This window comes from Opisthocomus hoazin, chromosome 2, assembly GCF_030867145.1.
Source record: "Opisthocomus hoazin isolate bOpiHoa1 chromosome 2, bOpiHoa1.hap1, whole genome shotgun sequence".
In the NCBI taxonomy this organism is placed as follows: domain Eukaryota; kingdom Metazoa; phylum Chordata; class Aves; order Opisthocomiformes; family Opisthocomidae; genus Opisthocomus; species Opisthocomus hoazin.
The window spans coordinates 55,259,709-55,284,485 of NC_134415.1; the positions used below are offsets into that span (position 1 = coordinate 55,259,709).

At 42.6% G+C, this 24,777-nt stretch overlaps 1 protein-coding gene across 1 annotated transcript in view; it reads right to left on the reverse strand.

Annotated features, from left to right (window-relative positions):
* FNDC1 (fibronectin type III domain containing 1) overlaps window positions 1–24,777 on the reverse strand; it is a 76,717-nt gene that overhangs the window by 14,575 nt on the left and 37,365 nt on the right. The window contains exons 7-15 of the mRNA XM_075413724.1: window positions 21,573–21,761; window positions 18,400–20,769; window positions 16,278–16,393; window positions 14,478–14,589; window positions 13,128–13,508; window positions 8,723–8,788; window positions 6,615–6,776; window positions 4,412–4,642; window positions 2,908–3,016 (exon numbers count right to left, since the gene is read on the reverse strand). Of these exons, the coding sequence (XP_075269839.1) occupies window positions 2,908–3,016; window positions 4,412–4,642; window positions 6,615–6,776; window positions 8,723–8,788; window positions 13,128–13,508; window positions 14,478–14,589; window positions 16,278–16,393; window positions 18,400–20,769; window positions 21,573–21,761 (3,736 nt within the window). The remainder of the gene's footprint in view (window positions 1–2,907; window positions 3,017–4,411; window positions 4,643–6,614; window positions 6,777–8,722; window positions 8,789–13,127; window positions 13,509–14,477; window positions 14,590–16,277; window positions 16,394–18,399; window positions 20,770–21,572; window positions 21,762–24,777) is intronic.

The window sequence follows — 24,777 nt, forward strand, 5'->3', positions numbered from 1 at the left end:
TCAGAGATTTCTTGCAAAATGCACTAACAATGCGAATGCAAAATTTTCAGAGTAACTTCAGATTTCACACCACATTTTCTTAGTTAGCCATGGGGTCTTTTCCCAGTGGTTAGGGAGTTATTTTTAAGACAAAAACCATGCATTCAATTCAGTCTGTGGATTTGGAGAATGTAAATTAGATTGGCTGATACACACAATTTCTCTGTTGTAAAGAACCTTCCTTTCTCCACCACAGACCCCACGTGAAGCCTTTATTGCCTCCACAAAGCGCACAACAGAGGCCAGTGGATTATACCACTCTTCAGTAAGATGCTGGGGAAAAAATATGCTTAAAACAAACAGCACCTGCTTGAACCTTCCTACTTTGAAACGGAACCTTAATATTCGACATGAGAGTTACTAGGTTCATGGAGATGCATGAACCTCGCTCTTCCTATAAAACTCCATTCAAACACAGCCAAATTGTGACCTTTTGAAGCCTGGAGTTAACGTATGTCTCAGCAGATGTATCACAGGTTGGCAGCTCAATTCCCACCAATTCCTCTGCACGGAGCGTGGCCAGGACAGTGGCTGCAGGGCTCCTGGGGGCTTTCACTGCAACCACTCTTTCTGGTGACATGAAGCCCTTGAGATGTTGGGCACAAGCAGCAGAGAGCTATTGCTGGCCTTCAAAACTCTCCTTGGAGCAGCAGGAGAGGGAGACTTGACTGAAAGACAGTGAAGAAGTGAGGAGCTGTGGCTGGAAGGTGGAAATGGCAGAAAAGCAAGAGATGGAGGAGCCCGCCTGGGGTAAGCTGGGGCATACATGCAATGCCTCCCTGGCCTTCATGAGGGACAGGGTGAGAGCAGAGGAGCGAAAACTGGTGAAGAGGAAAAGCGCCGTGGGTGTACAGGAGTCTGGGACGTGGAGGCAGGAACTCGGACTAATGTCAGGAGGAGAGGGGTTTAGGGAGAGGGTGTCCTCCAGTCACAAGGATGTGGATGTACAAACAGGCAGGAGGGTCTGCACTCACTTCCTTCACTATCTAGGAACAGAGCGTAGGAGATCTCAGTCTTCTTCCATCTTGTTATAACAGGTGAAACCCACAGATAAACTGTGCCCCATATCTCCCTCCATACATTTGTAACAATGATGTTTTATAACAAAGGCACTAGCAGATGTAGACCATACAATTGCAGCTCTCTACTGTGCAAGTAATATTGCTTTAATGCACGATGAACCACTCTAAAGGACTTGCACTGAGGTCTAGATTATTAATCTTCAGAATAGGTTGTGGTTTTTTCTCTCTTGGATATGTAAAAAAAAAAAGCTTCATGAAGTGTATGACTGACAGTACCATAGACAGAACAGGAGCGGGTAAGATGGCACTAAGTTTTTCCTGGAACATTTTGTTCCTGTTTTTTTAACTCTTTGGGTGTCCTGCGTGTGTGCTTATCCTGCCTGTCCATACACCTTTTGCTTGCTAATTTCCTGGGACTTTGATGCTGCAGCTGTTCTCTGGTGGGTGTGCATCTGCCTAAGAAACTGCGGCTGAAGTTGCTCTGGTCCTGGCTCTCCGAAAAAGATGCCATGTCCTCAGAACTCTTTGGTTGGAGCGAAATATCCAGGGAAAAGACAGGGGAGCAGCACCTCCTTCTTAACACATACTGTGATTTCTTGGTGCTTGGATGTTTCAGGGCCAGCAGGAGCAGCTGCAGGGGTAAGGCATGTGTGAGTCTATGTTAAAGTCAGGGCTGTGCGGGGAAGCGCTGTAATGCCGTCAGAAAAAATATGCCTGGTCAAACTTGAGACCCAAATGCTACACTGCACTGACTTTTCATAATTCATTCATTTTATTTTATTATTTAATCTATTAAGATTTTAGACAAAGGCTGCACTCAAACAATTCTCTGCTTTCTAGGTTGAGGTTCTCAATCAACTGCAGAATCTTCCTTTCATCTATAAACCGTCTTGAAAAGAAAAGATACTTTAGGTGACACTGTTTCTCTCTTCTGTGTTGCCCTGGCACAAACCCTATGTGCTTGTCCTAGGAGTGGGTGCTCTGATCTGTAGCTCGTCATCAAGTGAGGCATGCTAGTCCAAGCCCACAAACCCAGCGCATCTCCCACATTACCAAACACATGAGCAACACCTGCCACCAGTGTCTAAGAGACTGCAGTCATCAGCATGTGGAGAGCCATCACCTAGACCAAGGCAGCACCAAAAGTATTTCAGACTCAAGTATGAGAGATGCTGAGTGTCTGTCGAAAGAAGTAACCTTAATGTAGCTGTTTTGCAGCCATTTATTCCCATCCAACTGCCATGAATTATTCCAATATCATGCACAGCATGCATTCTTGCTCTGCCATTTCAGTGAGACTTTTTGCAAGATAAAGACCTAAAGCTCCTGCCAGCACTGACTTCTGAGCAACTGCCACGGCCTCATTATATACCACCAAGCCTTCTCTTCCAGCACAACTCATGTGAACAGACAGCAAAAACAGACCAGAGAGTGGCACCTCTCCCCACCAGCCCTTAGGTATCAAATCTTGGCTACACCAGTATGTGGGAATGGCTTCATCATATCACAGCAAGGGTATACTTTAGTCTACTCTTACCCCCAAAATTTGATTCAGTTATGCAGAAGAAATGCATTTTTAAAACAAGATTTTCTCTGTTACTGATATGTGTTTTTATATACACAAACATATATGCATGTACACACAGTCATCTGCTCCAGGGTTAATATGGCAAAGCCATCATGTAAGTAGCTGTGCAGTTTATAAAACAACTTGCTGTCAAACAGAATGAGTAAAATCTAGATCAGATGTAAACATGTATAGTAAGGCCAAGAAAAATGATTGACAATTCTCAAAATTTGTTTTACTTCCCTAACAGAACTGAAAAAGAGTAGATCAAATCTTTACCGTGTGTTGGGCTTCAGGTTCTCAATTGGCAAATGAGTAGTCCCTGCAGTCCTGGTTGACCACTTATTCCTTAAAAAGTCATCATAGGATGCACTGTAAACCAGATAGCCTGTCATGGGAAAGGCACATAGCTGTGAGGATTCTAAATAAATTTTAAATAAAGGATATCCCTAGGCATCATGGTAGATTTTATGGATTAAAAGGAGTGGAAGCATCTTCAAATATGAAAGTGATTTGATGCCTAACTCTCCTGGAAAATCCTAGGCTGTCGTTAGCTAATAATGATGGAGCATTACATCAGAGGATGGTACCCAGGTGCAAATTCTGTTTTAAAACACAGAGAAGGGAAAAAGATGACAGAGGCAACCCATTCATTGTTTTAAGTGATACACTGACTGTGTAGAAACTAGTATAATTGGAAATGCCAGGGATTTTTGAGAAAAAAAAAAAGTTATGCAAACTGCGCTTGGTAAGGTACTGGATCAACAGCCTTGAAGAATGAGATGCCGTGGGACAGATAGCGCACAGCCTGTTCAAGTTCCACCTTCGCCCTTCCCAACCATTATCGCTGCTTCGGCTCTATCAGCTCCCAGCCCTCTGCCATGGCTGCCAGCCGTAGAGCTGGGTGAGGCTCCTTGAAAACTGGAAGCTGGCACCAAAGCAGTGACCTTTTCCAAAGTTTACTTCAGATCTTTTGGGTCCACTGACAAACAGAGGCTGATTAATTTCTAAAATGTTTTGGTTATTTACTCTAGTGTTTTTCTAGCAACTTTTGAGATTCTTTCTTGAAGTCAGTGGGCTTCTTTCTGGATCCCAAAAGATCTAAAGACATTAAAGGAGATCTATTTTAATATATTTGTTTAACGTATTCCTCATCCCTGAACCTTGCTTGTCAGACTGATATTTGACCAAAATTTCAGTAAAACAAGGTAAGCATGGCCTTGGCCACAGACTCGACTGGAGATAAGCAACTCCGATACATTATTTTCCTACAAAAAAAGCAGACTAGAAGACTGCCAAGCCAGAAGCCCCTCTACAGGCAGACCGCTCCTGTAGCCACACTCACAGTCAGGCAGGACCCAGAATGGCTCCGGTCACCTTTGCTCCGAGTGGACTGAAGCCAAATATGAAAGATGCTCCAAAGGCAGGCGTGGGAGGTGCCTACGGTGGAGCGGAGGGTGCTGCCTGGGGGTAGAAGTGCTCAGTTGAGCAAAGCACTATCACAGCTACCATTCAGGTGAGAAGTATTGCCTTCAGAACCACTGGCACAAACTCAGCGCCAAAATCTTGAGATATCTGGACCAACATGGGCTGGTTGGTCTGGCACTGAAGGATGACAGAGGGACCTTTCTTACTCCTCAGAAAGGAGCTCACCTCCCTCAGAAAACTGCAGAGGAGTGAGAAATTCATGAGCCATTGGCTCAGTTTAAGGTAAAAATGGTCAGCTGAGAAAACCTTCCCCTTCCCCACTACCCCACCAGGACAGCAGCCCTCAGGAGAATACCTGTTACCATGTCTCCTTGAGCAGGTTTAGCCCAGTCCACGATGACAAAGGAGTGACAGCCTTCAACTGCCACAACAGTGATGTTGTGAGGGGCTTTCAGGGGACGCAGATCTTTCTCTCTGAGGTCATTGGGGATGATTTCATCGAGGCTCTCCACTTGGAAGTGCTCCAGGGCCTCTGTCAAGGAGCAGGGGGCTGCTGGATCTTTATTGAGATAGGTCACATAAGGAGCTGGAAGACACACAGAAGGGTGATGCTTAGTTAGCAGTTTGTAGGTACCACAGAGTAGCACACAGGCTGGCAAGTTCCTGAAAAGAAGGGAGTGAAGTTTTGTGACGCATTTTAAAATTCCTACCCTTCCAGTCCGGAGACAGTTCACTGCTGCCAACGCTCAGTTTGACTGAGAAGCAGGAGGAATGGGATGCCAATATTCAGGTCTACCCCAGACTCACAGCTGTACCCAACTACGCAAAGACAGAAGGACTGTCTTTGCTACGAGAGGCAGAAGAGAGTGGTCTGAGTGCAGGCCCCTCCGCATGCTACCTCCAACTGCTCTGGAAGGCGGGGTGAAAGTGTCACCCAAACTTCTCTGCCTTTTTCCAAGCGTGGGAACAGATCCCTGCCAGGGTCATAGATTGTCTACGACTTTACGGGTCTAAGTGGATACTTCTTTCACAAACATCCTGAAGATGGAGTGAAACAACAGAAGGAACAAGAAGTGTAATTCCAAGGTGAAATCTGACCAGGTTAAACGAAGGGATTATCACTGTGGTTCCCTGGGTACTAAGGGACTAGGAGTCATAAGCCCCCACATTCCTGGCATGTGCTCCCAACCTGTAACTTCTATTTTTAAAAGCTTTATACTGACTGGAATTGCACTTCAGTTCAGGAAAAGATTAAACCACCTTTTTATTACCTTAAAAGTCACTGTAACATTCAAAGGATGGACTGTAAAACTTGCTTTGGAAATATTTACTCAGTTGCAATCATACAGTTCATTGAAATGGTAATATTATTTCCTTAGCGCCTCGAAACGTTCATAAACCAACACTTCTTGGTTTATCTTATTGGACTGCATGCCCTAAAGGGATTTTTTTCCAGATCTTGCAATGAAGTTAATTTTAGCCTCTCTAGCTAAATGATCAAGAAGCATTGTGTCAGTGAGAGAGCCAAATAGAAACATCATGAAATTGTTTGGACAGAGAAACTAAAGATGCACTGGAAAAAGTCTTGGCATACTTAAAAACAAATCTTTTATCCAGCAGCAGAGCTCCACTCTAAGCCACGTGAAGATTGTGGATATTGGAAGGGAAGGCAAGACCTGAGTCAAAGCTGACTCTCCATCCCCTGAACTCCCTTCTGAGCCACCAGCTGACCTGACCTCAGTTCAAATGCCAGAGGCTTGTAAAGGGCTGCAGGGAGGGGTCACCAGTCTGGGGTGGAGGCTGGAATGCAGCGCCCTACCACCTCCAAATCCCTCTGGTCTGGCCCCCAGCTGCTTCTCTGACAAAGAGGCAGAGCAGCTCTGAAGTCAGAGCTGCAACACCTACCTACACACTTGAATGGCTCACATACACAGGAGCCAGCCTCACGGCTCATGTCAATGTATTGGGGATTCCTTCACCAAATTCCTTCTTTGGAGCAAAGATACAAAGTCAAATTTACCTCTATTAGTTTTACTTTTTGGAAAGTTCATATCCAAAATACCATGCCTTCCTTGACTTTGAAGCACAACTTTGACTGACATGCTTGTGCAAGGTGGGTGAAATCACTGGGGTTGCATGGGTCAGGGGAAAGAATTAGGTCTCCCAGCGGAGACTTGCACTGATTGAACTACTGGTGTGAACTTGAAATGATGCAGTTGAGCTGAACTGAGCACCAGCGTAGACACTTTCTCCCTTACTGACTTCAGCTAAACTGAACACGATGCTGAACACAAAGCAGAGCACTTATACTCAAAGAGTACAAAGAGGTTTGGATTGCTTCAGTAAAATCGGTGTGGGTCCACACACAGACGTGCAAGCATCGAAGCTATGAAAAAGTACTGCTGTTCGGGTTTCACAGGTGGCAGCCCTTACAAGCACCACACACCAATCTGTTGAATGCATTTGTGCAATGGTCTCGGCTTAAGGGCTGACCTTGCTAGAACAAGAACTCTTTGCAGCACAAGTAGTAAGGTACATCAAGCAAAGGACATCCTTACCAGTGAACCGTTTCTTCCCAGCAATATCATATTCTGACACAGGGCCTGTGCCAACAACACTAGTCTCCGGATAGACGACTTCTGATTCTGTCGTTGTAGAAGCAGTGGTGGTGGTGACAGTGGTGGTGGTTGGTGGCAAAGTGCTCTCAAAAAACTCGTAGTCTTCAGAGGAAACATAAGATGAAAAAGTCAGCTTGCTTCATGTTATTTTGGCTTAACTATGAGAAGGAAAACATTTCTGTCCCCAGACACAATCCCAAAGGAGTGGCACGCACTCTGCCCTAGCTGCCACATGCTCCATACGGGCCTTTCAGTCAGGGTCAGTCACACCTCAGCTTTGCAAGGGTTTCTACCGAACTGATGGGCAGCAAGCACAAAGTCTTTGCCTTAGAACACTAGTATTGTTGCTGATTTAGACCACACACACACAAGTAAAAAGGATGACAATAAACAAATATATTCATACAGCAATATCCTGAACACACTTCATCTGCCACCTCCCCTCACAACCCCCAAGAGAAGACAGCACAGTAATTGAATCCCTGGCTACAGCCCTCAGATGCTAAAAGAAGGAGATAAGGGAGTGAAAAAATGTTTAAGAAAACTTCATCTTATTATTCTAAAATGCTAGAGCTGGTTCATTCTGCTCTTACACCTCCGTGCCACCTAAGAGGTGTGGAGACTTGTACTTGCCATTCATGGTCCCATTAGGGCCATGAGGGAAGGCAAACTGGCCCACATGAATCTACTGATATTCAGTCCTCCTTGATACTCAGTCCTATCAAATCCAGTGATCTTTGAACAGCTACTGGGCTATCTGACTGACACACAAAATGAAGGTAAAGAAGCATTTGGCATCCCTTCCATGTCCTTATACAGGCTGATGGACTTGGCTCATGGCTTTGAGTGTTTTCTGCTTAAACTGCTGAAGCATTTGTTTTCTGCAGGTGACCTGCACCTAAGGGGAGGCCTGGCAAAAGACCTCTGCACTGAGGATATTCTGCTTTCATGGGGATGTAAGGAACACAGGATGTAGGACTTGTGCAGTTTTTAGTCCATCCTCTCCTCCCCACATTCTAAATGTTGGCCTCAGTATGAAGTGATCAGAATAAAAAGCAGAAAAGTCTATGATATCTTCCTCTCAGCTGCTACACTCTCTTTTTAAATGACTTTCTGTTGTTGGTGGTGGTGGTTTGACTTAAGATCGCAGCACTGTATCTACAAACAAAAACCACTTTTATTATTGTAGAGTCATCAATTCTACTAAAAAGCTTTGAGGTTAACAGAGGTCTGTACTTATCCACTTTAATATGCAGGGGGTACGAGCAGGAATCTGAGGACTAAAAGGAGCAGAACATCAGAAGTCACCGATAGCAGATAGTGAATTCTAGTTCCAGTAACTGAGAATTTGCATTCCCTATGCAAACTTATAATTAAATGCTGGAACTTGAGGCTTCATCTTCAGCTAAGTTTTGTGTGTCCTGGTTTATAATATCAAGATAGCATGAATATAACTCTGCAAAAATCTTTCCCTCTTCTCCTTTTATCTGATTTCAAATCTCTTTGATTTAAATTCCACTTGAATTCAGCAAATTAGTTATTTTCTGTGTAGGTGATCTCATTCAGTATGAGCATGTTTTAGAGTGTAAATGCAGACTACACATAAAAAAAAAGATACAAAAAATATATTCACAGTGCTGCAGAGTGCTAAAAACTCACTAAGGTATTTCAAGTTTCCAAGGCTCAGATGTTATTTGGATTTTCTATTTCAGAAGAGTTCATTGACTTTGACTGGGCTGGAGTTAGAAGTTGTACCAGAGAAAGTAAATCTAGGATTGAAGTGATGACTGTATGACCCAGCTCTGAACACCATTTATTTCCATAATAGGTTCCTGTTAGATTGCAGGACTGACAGAAAGGGACTTTCAGGTCCAGAAACAGTTGCCTTTGCACCCTTGCTCTTCACACGTGACACAGGACTCTGGAAAGCTTTTCCAGCTCACCACTGCTTGCTTAAGCTCCCATTCACCAACCTGCCCCCTCAGACCCAATTCCAAAGAAAAAGACAGGGAAAAAAACAACTGCAAACATGCCACTTGCGACAGTACCATCATCATATATCACATATGCCTCTGGAGTTGCTGTCACATCTGAATCCAGTCCTGAGAATGTATCTATTGAAGGAGAAGGAAAAAAATGTCATAAGAATTCAATGGCCTCATCCCTACCCTCCTAGTAAAACACTTCTGGAATAAAGTTTAAAATAAAAGTCTGTAGCCAATTGATTTGCAAGGAAATAAGACAACTGCCTAGTTCCCAGATAACACAGTGACAGTTCGCTCTGCATATTTAGAATAACAGATGAGTAGCTAACTCTGCAGTAGTCAAAAGTTTTGCTGGGGGAAAATGGTTTCAGAGCTGCTATGCAAAATCAAGAGTCATTACTCTTACATTACACTTACAATGCACCTTCCAGGAGCTCTGCCCCAGGCCCCAGCAGCTCTAGAGCAAAGGCAGGCTGCCAGCAACTGTGTAATGCTCCGATCAGGATTTGACAACGTTTTATAGTCTCAGGAGCAGCAAATGTGAGACATTTATATGCAAAAAAACCAACGAAGCAATTCAAATAAACTGAAAACTTCTATTAGAATATTTTTGCGGGGGAATAAAAATCAAGCAATACACAGAGCTGTAACATTTACAGACTGTGTCTATGGTAGCAAGTAACGCAGTGCAAAAGGAATGGATTTGCAGAATGAAGTAGTTGGTGCTGGATTTCCCAGGGTTTCACTTTGCACTAGCTCTACTCTCAGCCTGTGGACTGAATGCCCATTACAGGCTGGGGCACATATGTGTCATCCTGAAGCACTGCTTCTGCTTTAGTTTCATCCAACAGGAATTCAGTTTAGGCACACTGAACTTGCTCCAAGATGCAAACTGAAAGCATAGCAAGAAGAGATGATGCGCATCAAAAATGCTCTCCTGATACACCTCAAAACCTAATGCAAAGGCACCCACAGACTTCCCAGATGCCTATCCCCACATATTATCTCACTATCTCTGCAGACCATGTATATGTCAAATAGTTCACAAATATAATCTGAATGACACATTTTCATTTTTCAGTTTTTTTTAATTTAGAACCAACAATTACTGTACAAGACTGATTTTTTTCTACTATAATAAGTTACTTTTAAATACACAGTAGTGATTTTAATGCCAAAATAAGCTTTGAAAACGCAGGAAAACGGTTAATTCTTGTCAGACTTTCACATAACAAAATCTGAAATTTTCTCATGGTAGACTTCTGCAGTCACTCTTCAGGAGATCATCCACTTAGAATTCACTTGACTTCTCTTAGGGTAGTCAGTGACAAAGTAGATCCTTTGCTGAATTCTGCAGATATTCTCACCACACTTGGCCAGCATCAGCCATCATCTCGTATGTATGTACTTACTTTTGACTACATCAAATTAAACAAGAGGCTCAGATATGCAGAAATTTGAAGTCCTTCATGGACAGATTTCAACTCATTCACACCTATTAGCTAGTCAGTCTTTGGCCTATGTAAAATCCAGCAAAAATAAATTTTATTTTCTATTTTTGTACTTGCTCAGTCTCTTCTACTTCACTGTCTGTGCTTCTTTAGCATTAGCTGTGGCATGGCAACGATAGGCGTACTTCCCAAAAGACCTCTCGCTTTGTAATTTTCTGGACATACACCAGCTGCAGTTCTCCAGCTTGCTCCATCACCCTTCGCTGCAGCTCTTCAGTGAACCCTGCCTGTACCAAATGAAGCTAAGTCTTGCTACGACCACTTGCCATAGTGTTTTGGCATCTGTAAGGACAGCAGACTGTGCAACCATCACTTGATTTTATTACACATAACATGTGGTTGAGACTCCACCTTTTCTTTTTCCCGTGTGAGTTCATGAATAAAGTTTAGCGGATTTCACTGAAAAATCACGCTTGTGTGGCCAAACTCCTTCTTGAAGCTTAAAGACTGCTGAATCTAGTGAAATGCTGACAATAAATTCTGCTGGGTCAAGCAAAAATCCTGCCAGAGAGTAAGCAAATTTGCCAAAGCTTAAGTAGAATGTTTGGCGGTGGGTTTTGGCGCTTGCAGCCCCCAGCTGCTTATGAGTAAAGCACTTAGCAACAAATATGAAGCTTTGGCAAAAAATGTATTTCATTAAATGATCTGGAGTATTTTCCAGACTCAGATTAAAGGGAAAGACAACATAAAAATATGATTTGGAAATGGTCAAGTGAAAATGGCATTAAATATTTTGATAGTTCAAGTAGTAGTTGTTTATCCCTCTTGAACAGACCCTGCTCTTGCTCAAAATCAGCCATCATTAAATAAATACCACAAAGATGCTTTCTTTTCAAGCAAGCTCCTCTGTGGAATAGGCAGATTGTTTTGCTGCATTTGTCAAACGTTGAGGCAGGTCACTAGAAAAAGAACAAAGCAGAAGATCAAGAAAACTCTAAAAATTACTCTTCTGAGAAACTTTCATAATTGCCAGGTAGGGACTAATATACAGCAGGTAAGCAGTAGAAATGCAGCACCACCTTGTCCTTGCACTGTGACGCATTTGCAGACATACTGTTGACATGCCAGACAGTTTAGGAGTGACCTAAGGGCCATTCTCACTGAACACGCAGCCTGTGTAAAAAACTAGTTTTCATTCATGCCTGTAACAAAGTTCAAGGATTCAGCAAGCCCATCTTGGTAGAAGGCAAAAAACCCAAGCAGAATGTTTATAAATGTTCATAAAATCACATGAAAATTCCCGAGCCCACAACTCTGCTAAAAATAATACTGCAAAGCTTTTTGTTATTCAGCTTCTGGAGCCTACACTCAGATTAACCCCAGCCACATTTCATGAACTTTAACTGTTCTTATAATATGTATTCTCAGAAGAGGTCCTTCAGGTATCAAATAGCAGAGGCCAAAGAGAGGAAACATTAGAGAATATAAGCAAAAGGAAGTGCTGGGAGTCAGAGGGACTCTAACACTACCAAAAATCATGGTTCCCTTTAGGCAACTTTGAAAATACCAGGGTGACCATATATAACAATATTTATAACACTTCTGTAAATAAAATTAAGAACAAGAAAAGCATTAAAGGGAAAACCAAAAATCTTCAAAGACATATTTAACAATGATGGTCATTTTTATGTACACTTCTGTGTGTGTACACATCCCTGCATGTGTACATATGCAAGCACACTTCTATAAATACACGCTGTCAAACATGGGGCTAATTGTTAGACAAATATTAACACCATAAATCATTGTAATTCCACCAAGGTGCTAATGTCTCTGACTCATTACTTACCCAGGGTAGCTGGTAAGGGAATTTTCAGTCTTCTGCTTCTGAAATAACTTCCAAAGATGCCATCCTTAGACTCACTGTGAGCTGCTGAAGCCATGTCTTTCCACATCTCTGCACTCTTCAAAGCAATAGTTCAGCTTCCTAGGCCACGGTTACATGACCTACTTGTAAATCTACTTTGGCTTCAGAGATATAGGTGTATGAGGGAAAGGTAAGGGGGTTTCATTGCCCATTAAAACTGGCTACTGCAGTTGGCAGATGTCTGACTGCCAATCTGTTGTTTAGGTATGGCCAAGCTGCTACTGCCCATTTGTAGACTGAGTTGGGGATTACCTACAAATGGAAAGGATAAGGACTACCATGGTGCTCCCTTCGCAAAATAAGCATCTACCCGGTTTGCCATGTAATATTCGGGTGATGAAAGGGTAAAACATGATAGTAACAGGCTCAACGCCCAAAGACTCCAGAGCATTTATATTTGTTTACTTTGGATTTCAGTTTGGCACCACTTCCTAAGCTTGTCTAACTGTAACGGGGAAATTATGACATGTACCAACAGTGATTTGTATTTTCAGATGAGAAAGAAATCAGCGTACAACTCTCTGCCTTATCTGTGCAGAGCCAGGGTTGTCTTTCCCCAGCTTCGTCCATGCTGTGCTACATTCCTGCTAGACAATCTCTATCTCCGAGGGCTGGCAAGAGAACAAGAATCTCATTTTGTAAAAGCTGGTTCCAACATGGCTCAAAAGAGAGACTTTTCAGAATTGAGCGAAATGAACACAAAATAGACAAAATGTATAGTGCCTTCAGGTCCTTTCATGGCCTGGAGTGAGGATTTCCTTATATGTGAGTGTTTTGACCAGAAGACTACTGACTATACTCCTACTCATGTATGTGAAGGTATGTGACAAGACTGGATCCAACACCAGGTAACAATTTTGCTGAAATCAACATAGTTCAATGAAAAACTTCAGCATTGGGGGAAGTTGACATTTTCCAATGAAAATCCATTTAACGCCCAAACCCTTCTTCAGCTGCTCTAATTTCAGCACCTACCTTATCACACGGACCAAAAGCTTCAGAGGCATATTCTTTCCCCCATTATATTTGTGTAACCGCGCTGTACAAACAGCACATCCAAAGAAGTTCAAACAGCACAAAAGGAAGTTACCTTCTGTACTGCACTCCGGTAGGCCATCGAACCCCAACAGCAGGTTGCCCTCGTCATCATACTGTCCATAGGTGCCTGGAGGACAGGTTGGGGGCGGTTTCTCAGTGGGTGGCTCAGTGGTGGTTGGTTCAGGAGTGGTGGTGGTGGTTGTAGCAACAGTTGTTGTAGTGGTTGTAGTAGTTGTTGTGGTAGTTGTTGGGGGTATTGTTGTAGTAGTTGTCGAGGGAGTGGTTGTTCTCTTAATCATTTCAAGACCAATTAGAGGCTTCCCTCCAAGGCTTATTATTGGTTTGTCTTGTGCACTTGCTACAGGTTTACTAAATCTGCCGTGTCCAAACAAAGGTAATCCATCAGGGCTCACCATTGGGGCACCCTTTTCATCTAGGGGAGACGAACAAAACAAAAAAAATCTTACCATTAATCTTTTTCAGGCTTATAGCATGGTATTTATCAACAGTGGATACCACAAGAACACCGAGAGTGTCATTACAGCCTCCTGTAACTAAGCTGACAGAGATGGTGGTTGCTACTGAGGAAAGAGCCGTCGCTAAGTAAGCTGGAAAATGGTTCAGAAGAACTTCCAATAAACCACAGTGGTGTTCACTTTTATCAGCTATTTGATAAATACTTCTTCAGAAGACTGCGGGGAGGTTTCACTTCAGAATCACAATGTGCAGACACTGCCTTCATTTAATCTAATTCAGCCTTGTAACTGTTGATGAAAGGTATGATGAATCCATATTCTGCTCCCTAATGTCAAACATGCGAGGAAAAACTGGGACGAGCTGGTGAAATGCTGTCACTGCAGACAAACTTTTGTGCCAAATTGTGGATACTGCAAATATACATGGCAACCAGTTTAACAGCAAGCACTGAATTTGCATTCAAGAGATCTATACATATGGACTGATAAGCAAACAGCAGTGTTTTCACAGATCATACACAGGGTTTTTTACTATTTGTCGTCAGTTTCAGAAGAGAAAAAAAATAACCACATGCCTATGGCTGGTACAGTCCTAGTGGTGGTAACACTTCTTTACAAGTATACAACGATATAAACAAGCATCAGTCCTTATTCTGGCTCAGTTCTGCAGTCCTTTCTAATGCTGATACAAGTGAGAAGGATTTGGGTGATCCTTGCTGCTTCGTAATCCGGAGTCCCACAGGATACTTCAAAGCCTCCCCAGGTCCTGCAATGTGCTGACTGCCTGATGGAGACCTGAGGTACAAGCAATTCCAAATGGCTTGCATGGGACCTGGGGATGCCTAAAGCATTCAACAGCTCAAAGACTTGTACTATGTGCACAAAAGCTGCAGATGTTTTTCTGTAAGAAGCAAGCTGTCACTTACCAACAATTGTACGTCCATCCCCTCCTAATTTCACTCGAAGAGGGTTGCCTTGGGAATCTTGGAGGTATTTTCCTTCAACATTTAACACTAGCCCTCGGTCAAGATCTACAATCTAAAAGCAATAGATGGACTCAAGTTTAGTTAACACAAGAGGAGGCGAAATGAAATTTCACAGAAACAGAAATCCTGGGAAAATCTGGATGCTAAGTCCAAAGTTCAGGAATAGCTACAAGAGACTTTTAGAAGTGAGTCACTAACTGTATAGTAATCACTGAAAAATCACTGCTGAAGAAAGCAAATCCCCAGGAGCTGGTCTCCAGAGTTGTACAATAATCATATTCATATCTCCTACTGTAGCTATTGCGTGCAAAGAAGCAACTCCCTTAATTTTCTTGGGCTGTGCAACTCTAAGGTAGATTCCTGTAATACTGATTTGAGTATCATTCTGAGCCCTTTTGAAGACAGAATTTAAAAGTATGTCTAATAATAATAAAAAAAAGGAAAAATTAAGCTAGTTAATTTAGATTGAAATGGCAGTGAAAACAAAGTAGCTAAGATTTTAATTGGGTAGGAGACTGAAGAAAAGCCTCTGTCTTACAGAACAAAACTGTCTGAGAGCTTGGATTAAATTCAAGAGGTAAATGCAGTTGAAATCCAATCCTCATTGCTTTTTCAACCCAAAATAGCTGAATTGTATGCTGTTTTAACTTGAGGTAACAGACACTGAGCGACAGAACACAAAAATGCAAAAGGTGTTAAGCGCTGGGAGGAAACTGGGGAGAGGACCGAGCAGCAGTTCCAGGCTGGTCAGACAGATTTACGTTTGGTGCTGAGGAAAAGACTGTAGCAGGAGGGACAGCAGATCATGAGATCAGTCTCTGAAGCCCTTCAGGCCCCAAATGTTGATGTAACAACTCTAGCTTTACAAAGTGTTTGTCCTGCTTGCAGCAATGCCCTCCTCTCGTGGGGTAGAGAGAGACGCCCTACGGCCTCCCAAGGACCTTTCTAGCGTCTATTTAAAGGGCTTTGTGCACGCTTTTCAAAACGCCTCCCTTGAATGCGACATACCTGATGCACCTTTCTATGTTCCTCCAACGCAAACGGTAAGATTGACCTGGCCATAAAATAAATACCTTCATGTGTCATGCTGTGTGTGCGTGAGCAGTTCTACTGACACCAGGGAGGCTGGTCACTGTCTCCTCCCGCTCAGCATTTGGGCAAACACACAGGAAACATCAGTTCCTTCCCTGCGTTGGCTGGTTATAAACTCACCAGAAAGGATTTTCAAAGACAAGGTCTGGTCCTGGAGGCACCTAGTGGGACTTTCCTATCAATGGCATCTGAGCTGCTCTGAAAATACCACTGGAAACACGTTTGTAGGAATGGCAAAATGCTTAGAGATACCTACATATGCGCGTTTAAACCATTGTGACACTTATGGAGTAACTTTACATTTCAATACTTTTGCTCACAAGCTTCTCCCTGGAGCGTTAGTCTGGGAGAAGCATTGCTGAAGACATCTTTCACAGCAGCTATCCTGGGCAGAATTTTCACTAAATTTACGGGAGTAGCGCTCTCGTTGAAAATTCAAGCCATCAGGCTTTAAATCAGACATTTAAATATTCAAATAAAGAAATGCAGAATTTGTCTTTAGATTTCAATGGGACAGCAGAAACTAGATCACTAAGTATAACCTCACTTTATGGCTTCGAGGGCACTGTTCTTCTTTCTTTTCTTAATGAAAACATAAGCACAATAAAAGGCCAAAGCATCTTGAATTTGGAGAGAAGGTCACCCTACCCACTTTGTTCCTTGAGGGCCATTGATTACTTTCTGTCCACTTGGTTTCCCATTATTACCAGGTGCTATTTTTCCATTTCCATTTTTCGTTGTAAGATTAGGTCTGCCATTGTAACCTGAAACAGAGAAGAAAACACACTGTTCTGAAGAAAGCTATGCAACCTATAAACTACATTTTAAAATGCAAAGAAATGCATTTTCTGACCAATCTGGACGTAAACAAGGGCAGGAAGAGCTCTCACAATACTTGGCAAACCAGGCATGTAATTTCTGCATGGAGCAACTGCTGTGACACTGTCAGATCCTCGCAGCTGACACAAGTACTTGAAATGGTTTCTCCTGAAGAGGTTAAACACTCATGGTTTGTTTCTACCATGTTTATTTGGTCTCTTTATTCTTTCTTGTTTTTTTTAAGAAAGCAGGGCAACATTTCTAGACAGCACTACAGCTATTAAAATGTTTGTGATCTTTGAAAATATTTGAGGAGTGGGGTGAGGGAAGAAACCACTATTAAATCCAACCAATTGTTCAGTCCTATCCTTTTACAAAGCTGTAGCGACAAATGGAAAGGAGAGGGGATAGGAATCATAGAATGGTAGGGGTTGGAAGGGACCTTAAAGATCATCTAGTTCCAACCTCCCTGCCATGAGCAGGGACATCTTCCACTAGACCAGGTTGTTCAGAGCCCCATCCAACCTGGCCTTCAACACTGCCAGGGAGGGGGCAGCCACAGCTTCTCTGGGCAACCTCTGCCAGTGGTTCACCACCCTCATGGTGAGGAATTTCTTGCTAATATCTAACCTAAATCTGGCCTCATTTAGTACCTCCTGGTTTTTTTTTTTTAACCTGTAAAAGTAAGGACTCTCCTCCTTTAGCTGAAAAAGCACTGCTACACAGAGGCACACTCAGCTCAGAAGTGGAGAAGCAGTAGCACTGAGCTGTAGGGTCCCTCTCAGAAAGAACAGCAATTTTCACACCCAAGCTCAGAGACTTGCCTCCAGAAAAATACATACGAAAATATAGACATATATTAACTGAACACGCCTTGGCTATTAACTTTCCAATTGCATAGCTAGCAGTAAGCTGGTATAAGTATAAACTCCATAGAGAAATCTGTTAATCTTTCACGCCACACATCTCATCATCCACGGTATTGTTTAAGGTCCACTCCCATTCTAAAGCTCTGCAAGCTGGTGGACCTCTGCACAACTCTGAGTCTGATTAAAGCTTAGCAAATACAGTAGCTCAGCTGTATGGTCCTCACTGCAAAAGAGTGAGGCCGCATTGAATAAAACATTTTTATCTACATATAGCACAGAACATATTTACTAAAACACTCATGTCACTCAATACTATTTCGGATGTCCATACACTGGAGGAAGAAAAGATATTTCTGCCTAGTGCAGTCACTGAGACTGTCTGGGATTCTCCACAGATGACACAGGGAAGCAGTGGGTGACACACCTTGATGTGTAGTGGACCCTCTGTTCCACTACTCAGTCAGCAGACATTCTGCCAGAAAGCAAGCCTCTAACATTTGGGGTAAATCACAGCCACAAAGGTATCAGAGGGCCTGACTGTGATGTGAGCAGTCCTCAACAGGACTGTGCAACCCTGAGCTGTCACTTAGAAAAAAGAGGCAGGTGGCTTAAAAATTCATTAAAGAAAACACAGAATACCAGGACAGCATGAGGGAGCACCTTACTGCCTAGACGTGGGCAAGGTAACACTATATAACCTACAAAAGCCTTTTAGTAATCCATACGATGAAGAGCAATATACTTGAGAGGTTGTCATATTCTGAGTACAAATGTGTTTTCGGTGAGCATTCAGTGAAGCCACTGCTCGGTAAGAAAGACAGCCTTTTTTTCAGTTTAGTACCTAACTCTGTCATTGCCTCTGTAGATTCCAGGATCCTGTGCAGCTCAGGCCACACGACCAAAGGTCTGGGGCACCGCATTACATTGTCCACAAGAACTGGGCTCCCTGAGAACCACCAAAATAAAAAGTAATACATTATACGAAACAACTGAACCTGCATTCTGATGGAGGACTTTTCATCTAACTACTGATCTTAGGAAAAGCACAATTCAGTGAGATTACTACAACAAAGACAAGATACCTTGTCTATATGGAGGTCTAACAAATTGCCGTTGGGAGGGGCTCCGTAGCCTGGAGTTCAGTAGTCGCTGGCGAGGGGACAAAGTGGAAGAAAAAACTGTTGGAGAAACAGTGTGTGTGGTGGTAGATGCAGAAGAACGTGGCCAGACAAAGCTTGGTTTAGATGGAGTATGCTTGTTTGAGGACTGAGTAACCCGTGATGTTATGGCAGAGCTTCTTGGTGATTCAGGAGACGATACTTTTAATGTTGGAGTTTTTTCCTTCTCCTCCTCTTCAGAGCTTGCTTTGTGAGGTAGAAGAGTCTCCATAGATTTCCTTTTATTGGTAGTAATGTCATCGTATGTGTTTTTGTTACCTCTAGAAACAGAAGGGGACCATTTTGCTGCCAAAGGTGTGGGTTTCTCTTCCACTTCTTTCTGATCATATTCACTGTAATAATCGTCATCTTCATTAGAAACTGACTGATGAGATTTAGATGAAGAGGAGGAAGGAACTTTTTGAGGAAGTTCAGCTTTGGACATTTTTGAAGGCAACAGGCTGTATTTTTTCTCTGTTCCGGACATTGTTCCTGTAGCGATCCTTGAGCGAGTAGGTAATGAAGGACGAGCTTGTCTTGAAGTGGATGACAACCTTGGATTATACTGGTTGTCTTCTGCTGTATTACTGGCAGAACTGGACCGTGGCTGAGTAAGTTTTGGTTTGTAGGAAGGTACCTGAGCACCTGGCTCCTGTTGCTTGGATAGAGTTGAACTTGAGCTTCCCTGAGAGAAAGATGCAGGTAATCCCCTAGAAGAGGACACCTCTTTTGGAAACACAGAGCGGCTGCTTGCCCTGTCACTGCCTTCTGTTACATCCTCATCATCATCTTCCTGAAATTCTTCATTACTCTGGGATGAGAGATGAGACGGGAGGCGCCGGCCCCTTGAATGTAGTAAGGAAGGACTGGTTTGTGCCCTCTGTGGAGGCTCTGAGTGGGAGGCCTTCTCCAACGGAACATGAGAGGGTAATGTCTTTTTAGGCAAAGATACACTTGGCTTTGATTGAGCAAGCAATTCTTTTACCTCTTGACTGTCCTGCTCTTCAGGCTTATGTTTGGAAAGAGAAGACTGCAAAAGAGAATGCTTTTCGGGAGCAGCCACTCGACTTTGTTGCTCTTCTGAGTCAGAATGGGGTGAGTTTTCACCGTGTGTCTCTCTGAGGTGAGAATCAGAATCGACCTGAGGACTTCTTCTCTTGGAATAGATTGCTGAAGAAGACTGCCTGGAAGAGGGTAGAGAAGGAAAGAAGGGGTTTGCTTTTTGGGAGTCCTCCCTATAATTCTTATCAACATCCTTCCCAGTGGATTTGGCACTGGTGGAGGAGCGAGAGTGAGGTGAAGTGCGACCAGAAACAGCAGACCTTGATGAGACTGCCACCGCAGCTGATTTTGGATCCTTCCACGTGCGAGAACTGGAGCCTGAGGGAAGCCTTGTTTGCTGTGACCTAGAACTGGGCTGTCCTGCTCTGTCCTCTGTTTCTTCACTGTCAAACTCATTATGGCTATCATGAGCACGGGAATCTGCTGATTTGGATGAGGGTTGATGTGAATGACCTAGAGAGCCAGACCTACTGGGATGGCTTAGGACAACCTCATGAGAGATAGCAGACTGCCGATTTGATGGCAAAGCCAGATGACTAGGCTCTGAAGTTTTAGAAGACACTTTCACCAGCATGGGGTCTGGCTTTCCTTCCACATTACCCGCAAGATCATTATTTTTGGCAGGCAGAGGATGGGAAGAGATTATAGAAGGCACATTAGTGTTGCTTTGCCTCGGTTGCTTTGTTTCATTATCTGTGTACTTGGGAACCGTCGAGGCAGAAGAGTGCTGTGCTGACGATGGTAACAGTGCTGGTGGCTCATGTTTCTCTGTGCTTGTCTGCTGCGACACCTCTGGTGTGTGGGTTCGAACAGAGGTCCTCCCTGAGGCAAGGACAGGGTGGACTGGCCGACTAGGGGACAAGGGTCTAACATTCCTCCTCTGATCCTGGGCTTTCTGTGGCATCGTTGGAGCTTCTTGAGAGGAATCGCGATCGTCTGTCACCTCAGTGGATTGGAGATCAGGTTCCAGATCTCCTGCACTTCTAGAAGGTGACTGAGATTTACTTAGGACCCCTCGAGTCAAGATTTTGTTCTTATATTCAGAAAGAAGACTCTTTTTATCACTAACATTAGGTGAACGAACAGACGACTGCTTAGAGGAAAGCGATGGCTGGACTTTCGAAGAAACAGAAGTCGTCTGAGAAGGAGATGAGCCAGCATTCCCAGTTTTTTTAGCCTTTGAATTATCTTGAACATTTGTTTGTTGCTGAGCAAGTGAATCCTCTTGAGCAGCTAGGGGAAAAAAAAAAAGGTGTTTATTCACAACAGGAAAAGCACAAAAAACTGATCAAGAAAAGAACCCAGCCAGGTAGCAAGAACAAAACAACTTATAGGAATATGATACAATAATTATTTCTGTATTAACCAGCCTGTGGAGTCCCGCTGAGTAAGTTTTGGTTTGTAGGAAGGTACCTATGTGCAATTATTGTAGTTTGGGTAAAACTTACAGCAATTAAAATCAAACATCTAAAAGCAAGGACTGCAATTTCGTATCAGTGGAACCAAATCTTCAGCAGAGCATAGTCACGCTGATGGCACGGTGCTGCGTTATCACATCTGAGGCTGTGGCCCACATTTTTACTTAACTTGGCAAATCTCTTGCCCCCACAAGATCATCTTTTTAGCAAAAAGCAAACACAAGGAGTAGTATCCAAGTAAGTCACTCAGTAACTTTCAAGAGCAGGAGTTGTCAGGAATAGTGCAACCAAAGACCCAAATCATTGTATTCTTTGGCCTTTGGATAGCAAGAGCACATAGAGTTTTCATGCAGGAAATACAGTATGGTATGCATTTATTTAAGATGTTAAAATGTCCATAAAATGTCCTTTTACATGCTGCAGAGTGACAAACACTTGTCTACAAGCTTCGCTTTGGACAATATAGTGATGAAAAGAGCTGACAGAAACAGTATTAAGAAAGTAAAATCCCAGGCATTAGAAGGAGTGCAGAGGAAGCTAAGTCAGTAAAAATTAACATAACTGGGACCAAGGCAAGAACGGGCAGACTATGCAATCAGTGCATGGCTTGGTGCTCACCTGCTGGGATGGCGACACTGAAGGCTTTAGATTGAGGACCTGGTCCCCTCCTGTTTGCTGCACGAATTTTGAAAACATAGCGCTCCCCGGCCTGCAGACCATCTATTATGGCTGATGTTGTAGCTCCAGAGTAGGTGATGGACTTTGCTCCAAATGGCTTGAGAGCCGGGGCGTATGAAAGAATGTATTCTGAAATGATTTGGCAGACGGTTGGAAGGAGGAAACTGAAAACAGTCCTGTTTCCAGCGGACAGACTGTATGGGTAGGATGAATTGGAACGTGCATTACTAAAATTAATACACTAGCAATGCACGCCGAGTCAACAGCTGGAGTATAAAGACATGAGAGAGAGATACATACATATATATGTAGGTAAGTTGAACACTTGTTCATCTTAACAGACAAAACCAAATCACATCAATGACCCAATGACCGAGATAGAATATGTTAGCTATACCTTTGTAACAATACGTAAGCAACAATGCCCGTCAGAGTGAAGTGTCACCAAGAGGAGCCGTACGACAGCCGTGTGCACTTCCAGAGAAGGTGTAGGGGACATGAGAAAGTTACAACACCAGCTGCTGCTGCGTGGTTTGGTGTGCTGTACCAGCAGATATTTTTTTGTTTCTGGACATCAACTAATAAAGGGAAAAAAACGAGTCCTCTGAAAAAATGAACTGACCTAGATCAGAAAAGGAAACCTACAAAGACAAAATGCACTGGGGGCAGAAAACACATGAACATTGCCAGGAAAATACACAGTCGTACTACTTATGGAAATCTAGTCTGAAAGACTGTGCAAATGTTAGGTAGTGTGGATCGCTATGATCAGAATGCCAGTGCCGTTACAGCTGACAAACCATGAGCAGATTTTAGACTTCCCAAGAGAAAAAGAAATTTTGAACTTACTGATTAGCTACCAAGCTATTTGCAATGAACAACACATGATCCAGAGAATATTCTTCCAAAACATAACTTGCTTACAATGGTGGACAACAGACAATTGCTTTGCTGACTGTAGCTATGTCCACAGCAAATAAGAATGTTAAAAAATTTAATTTTTAAAATTTAATTTAATCAATAAACTATTTGAAAGAACAAAATGGTGTGTTCACAAAACTATCGTTCAAGACATCAGTATTAAAATCAGTGGCATTATTCATTACAATTCATTACTTTCTTATCCTACATTTCCAACAGAGCCTTGACAAAGCTATAATTGCACTGTACTTTAAGGCCCTAGTCAGGCAAAAGTAGCTCTGCCAGTTCACTGTGGCGAAACTCTACCAGCTCCAAAGGCCATATACTCATTCCTCAGCAGTGCTGGAGCCTGAGGGGCATCCCCACGAAAACACTAAAGCATGGACTTTAACCTTGGAAACAATACTACTGCAGTCAACTATAAGTGTTTCCAGATGAGTCGTTGCTTAGAGGGGTTCTAGCTGTAATCTGCAGGCCAGTAGGTAAAATTCATGCCTCGACAATTGAGGTTCTTATTCAGAAAAGATACTTCTACCAGGAAATAACAGCACTGCATATTGCCAAATGGTAGCAATAGCATGCCTGTCCAACAAAACCAAAATCTTACATGCTGTGCTTAACTACAGCCAGGGCCAAACACCACTGCAGAGAGAGCAAAGCAAGGTCTTGTTGCACTTAAGAAACTCACCCTGATCTCACCTTTCAGTTTAGAATTACTGTGGTACCTGTGCTCTGTATTAGCTCCCTGTATTGAGAGAAATTTCACTCCCATAGGAATAATTGTAGGCATGAAGAGGAGTCTTCCCATTACACTCCCAAGGAGTGCAGTAAGATCTCGGCCATGCACAGACCTCCTTTTCAGTCCTCTGTAAGAGGCATGGGTATCGGATCAAAACAGGGTTTTGAAAATAAACTCCAAGGGCTACCAGTTTTCTCCCTCTACACAAAGAAACACAATAATACTTGACGAGTCACAGTGCCATGATGGGAAAACTCTAGAACATAACAACACATTTAAAAACAGGAAACATTTTTTTTCTGAAAACAAGCCCATATTCATTGTATTAAGAAATAAGCCATGCAGAGGTCATCAAAAGCAAGAAAAAAAATCATCAATATTTTATTTGCAAATGTATTTAATGCTCGTTTGAAAAAAACCCCAATGTATTAGAAGGCATGGTAAGCTCTGGATTTTTTGTTTCTTTGATTTAAGATACACAAGGGTTGCTTTAATTGCAGAGGCACTTGTGTAACTTCTTGTAACTCTCAAATAGCTACCAGAGGGAATTTTCTCCCATTACTTTAATATGTGGTATAAATATATAAAAAGACAGGGTTGAAAAACAAAAGGACCAAAGGACAAAACTTCCTAATTAACATGTGCTATCAAAACAACTATGAAGTGCTAATTCAGTGATTTCATTTAGCCAGCATAAACACAATTTTTGTCATTTATTTGGTTTAAAAATAAGACCTCTCCTGTAATACTTCATACTCACGAAAAACAATGATATATTAGACACGTATAAGCATTCAGCCCTTGAATATCAGGTATCTTTAAAATGATTGCCTTGGATGAAACATCTAATGATCAGCAGACAAAAATGGACAAAGGGCTCAAAATTAGGAGCAGATTTGAAATTTCAGATAATGTCCTTGCATGTCCCTACTTTAAGAAATAATAATTCTTGGACACAATTGCAGCTCCATTGAAGCAATTGGCAAGACTCCTATGGACTTCAAAGAGGAAGGAATTCCACCACTGCCCTGAAGAACACACAAAGTAGGTCTTGTATGCAGGCTTGGTACACTTCCCTCCAGGCCAAAGGTTTTTTAAATCCTGAGATGCTACAGTGCTGATAAGGCATCCCTATAAACTTATGTAACTCAAGAACACAATCCCGTCAACCACTGGAGAATGGGAGCAGCCAAAAAATCAGCCTGTTCATTTTCAGAGGGAAAAAGGAAAAAAAAAAATCCCAGAAAGCTTTTTTATTAAACTCTATGCAATTAAATAGTCACTGACAAATCAGCTTTATGACCATGTACAATAACGCTATAGCACACGAGGCTTATGCGTGATAACTGTTGAAACCACTGTTTGCACTTGCTTCTTAAGCTGAGGCTTTCCTTCCGTGATAAGCTAGAATTAAAACAAACATAAACCCACACACTTTCTTGTCAACTACCCAACTTTTCCTTCTTCACCTAAGTGTTACAAATC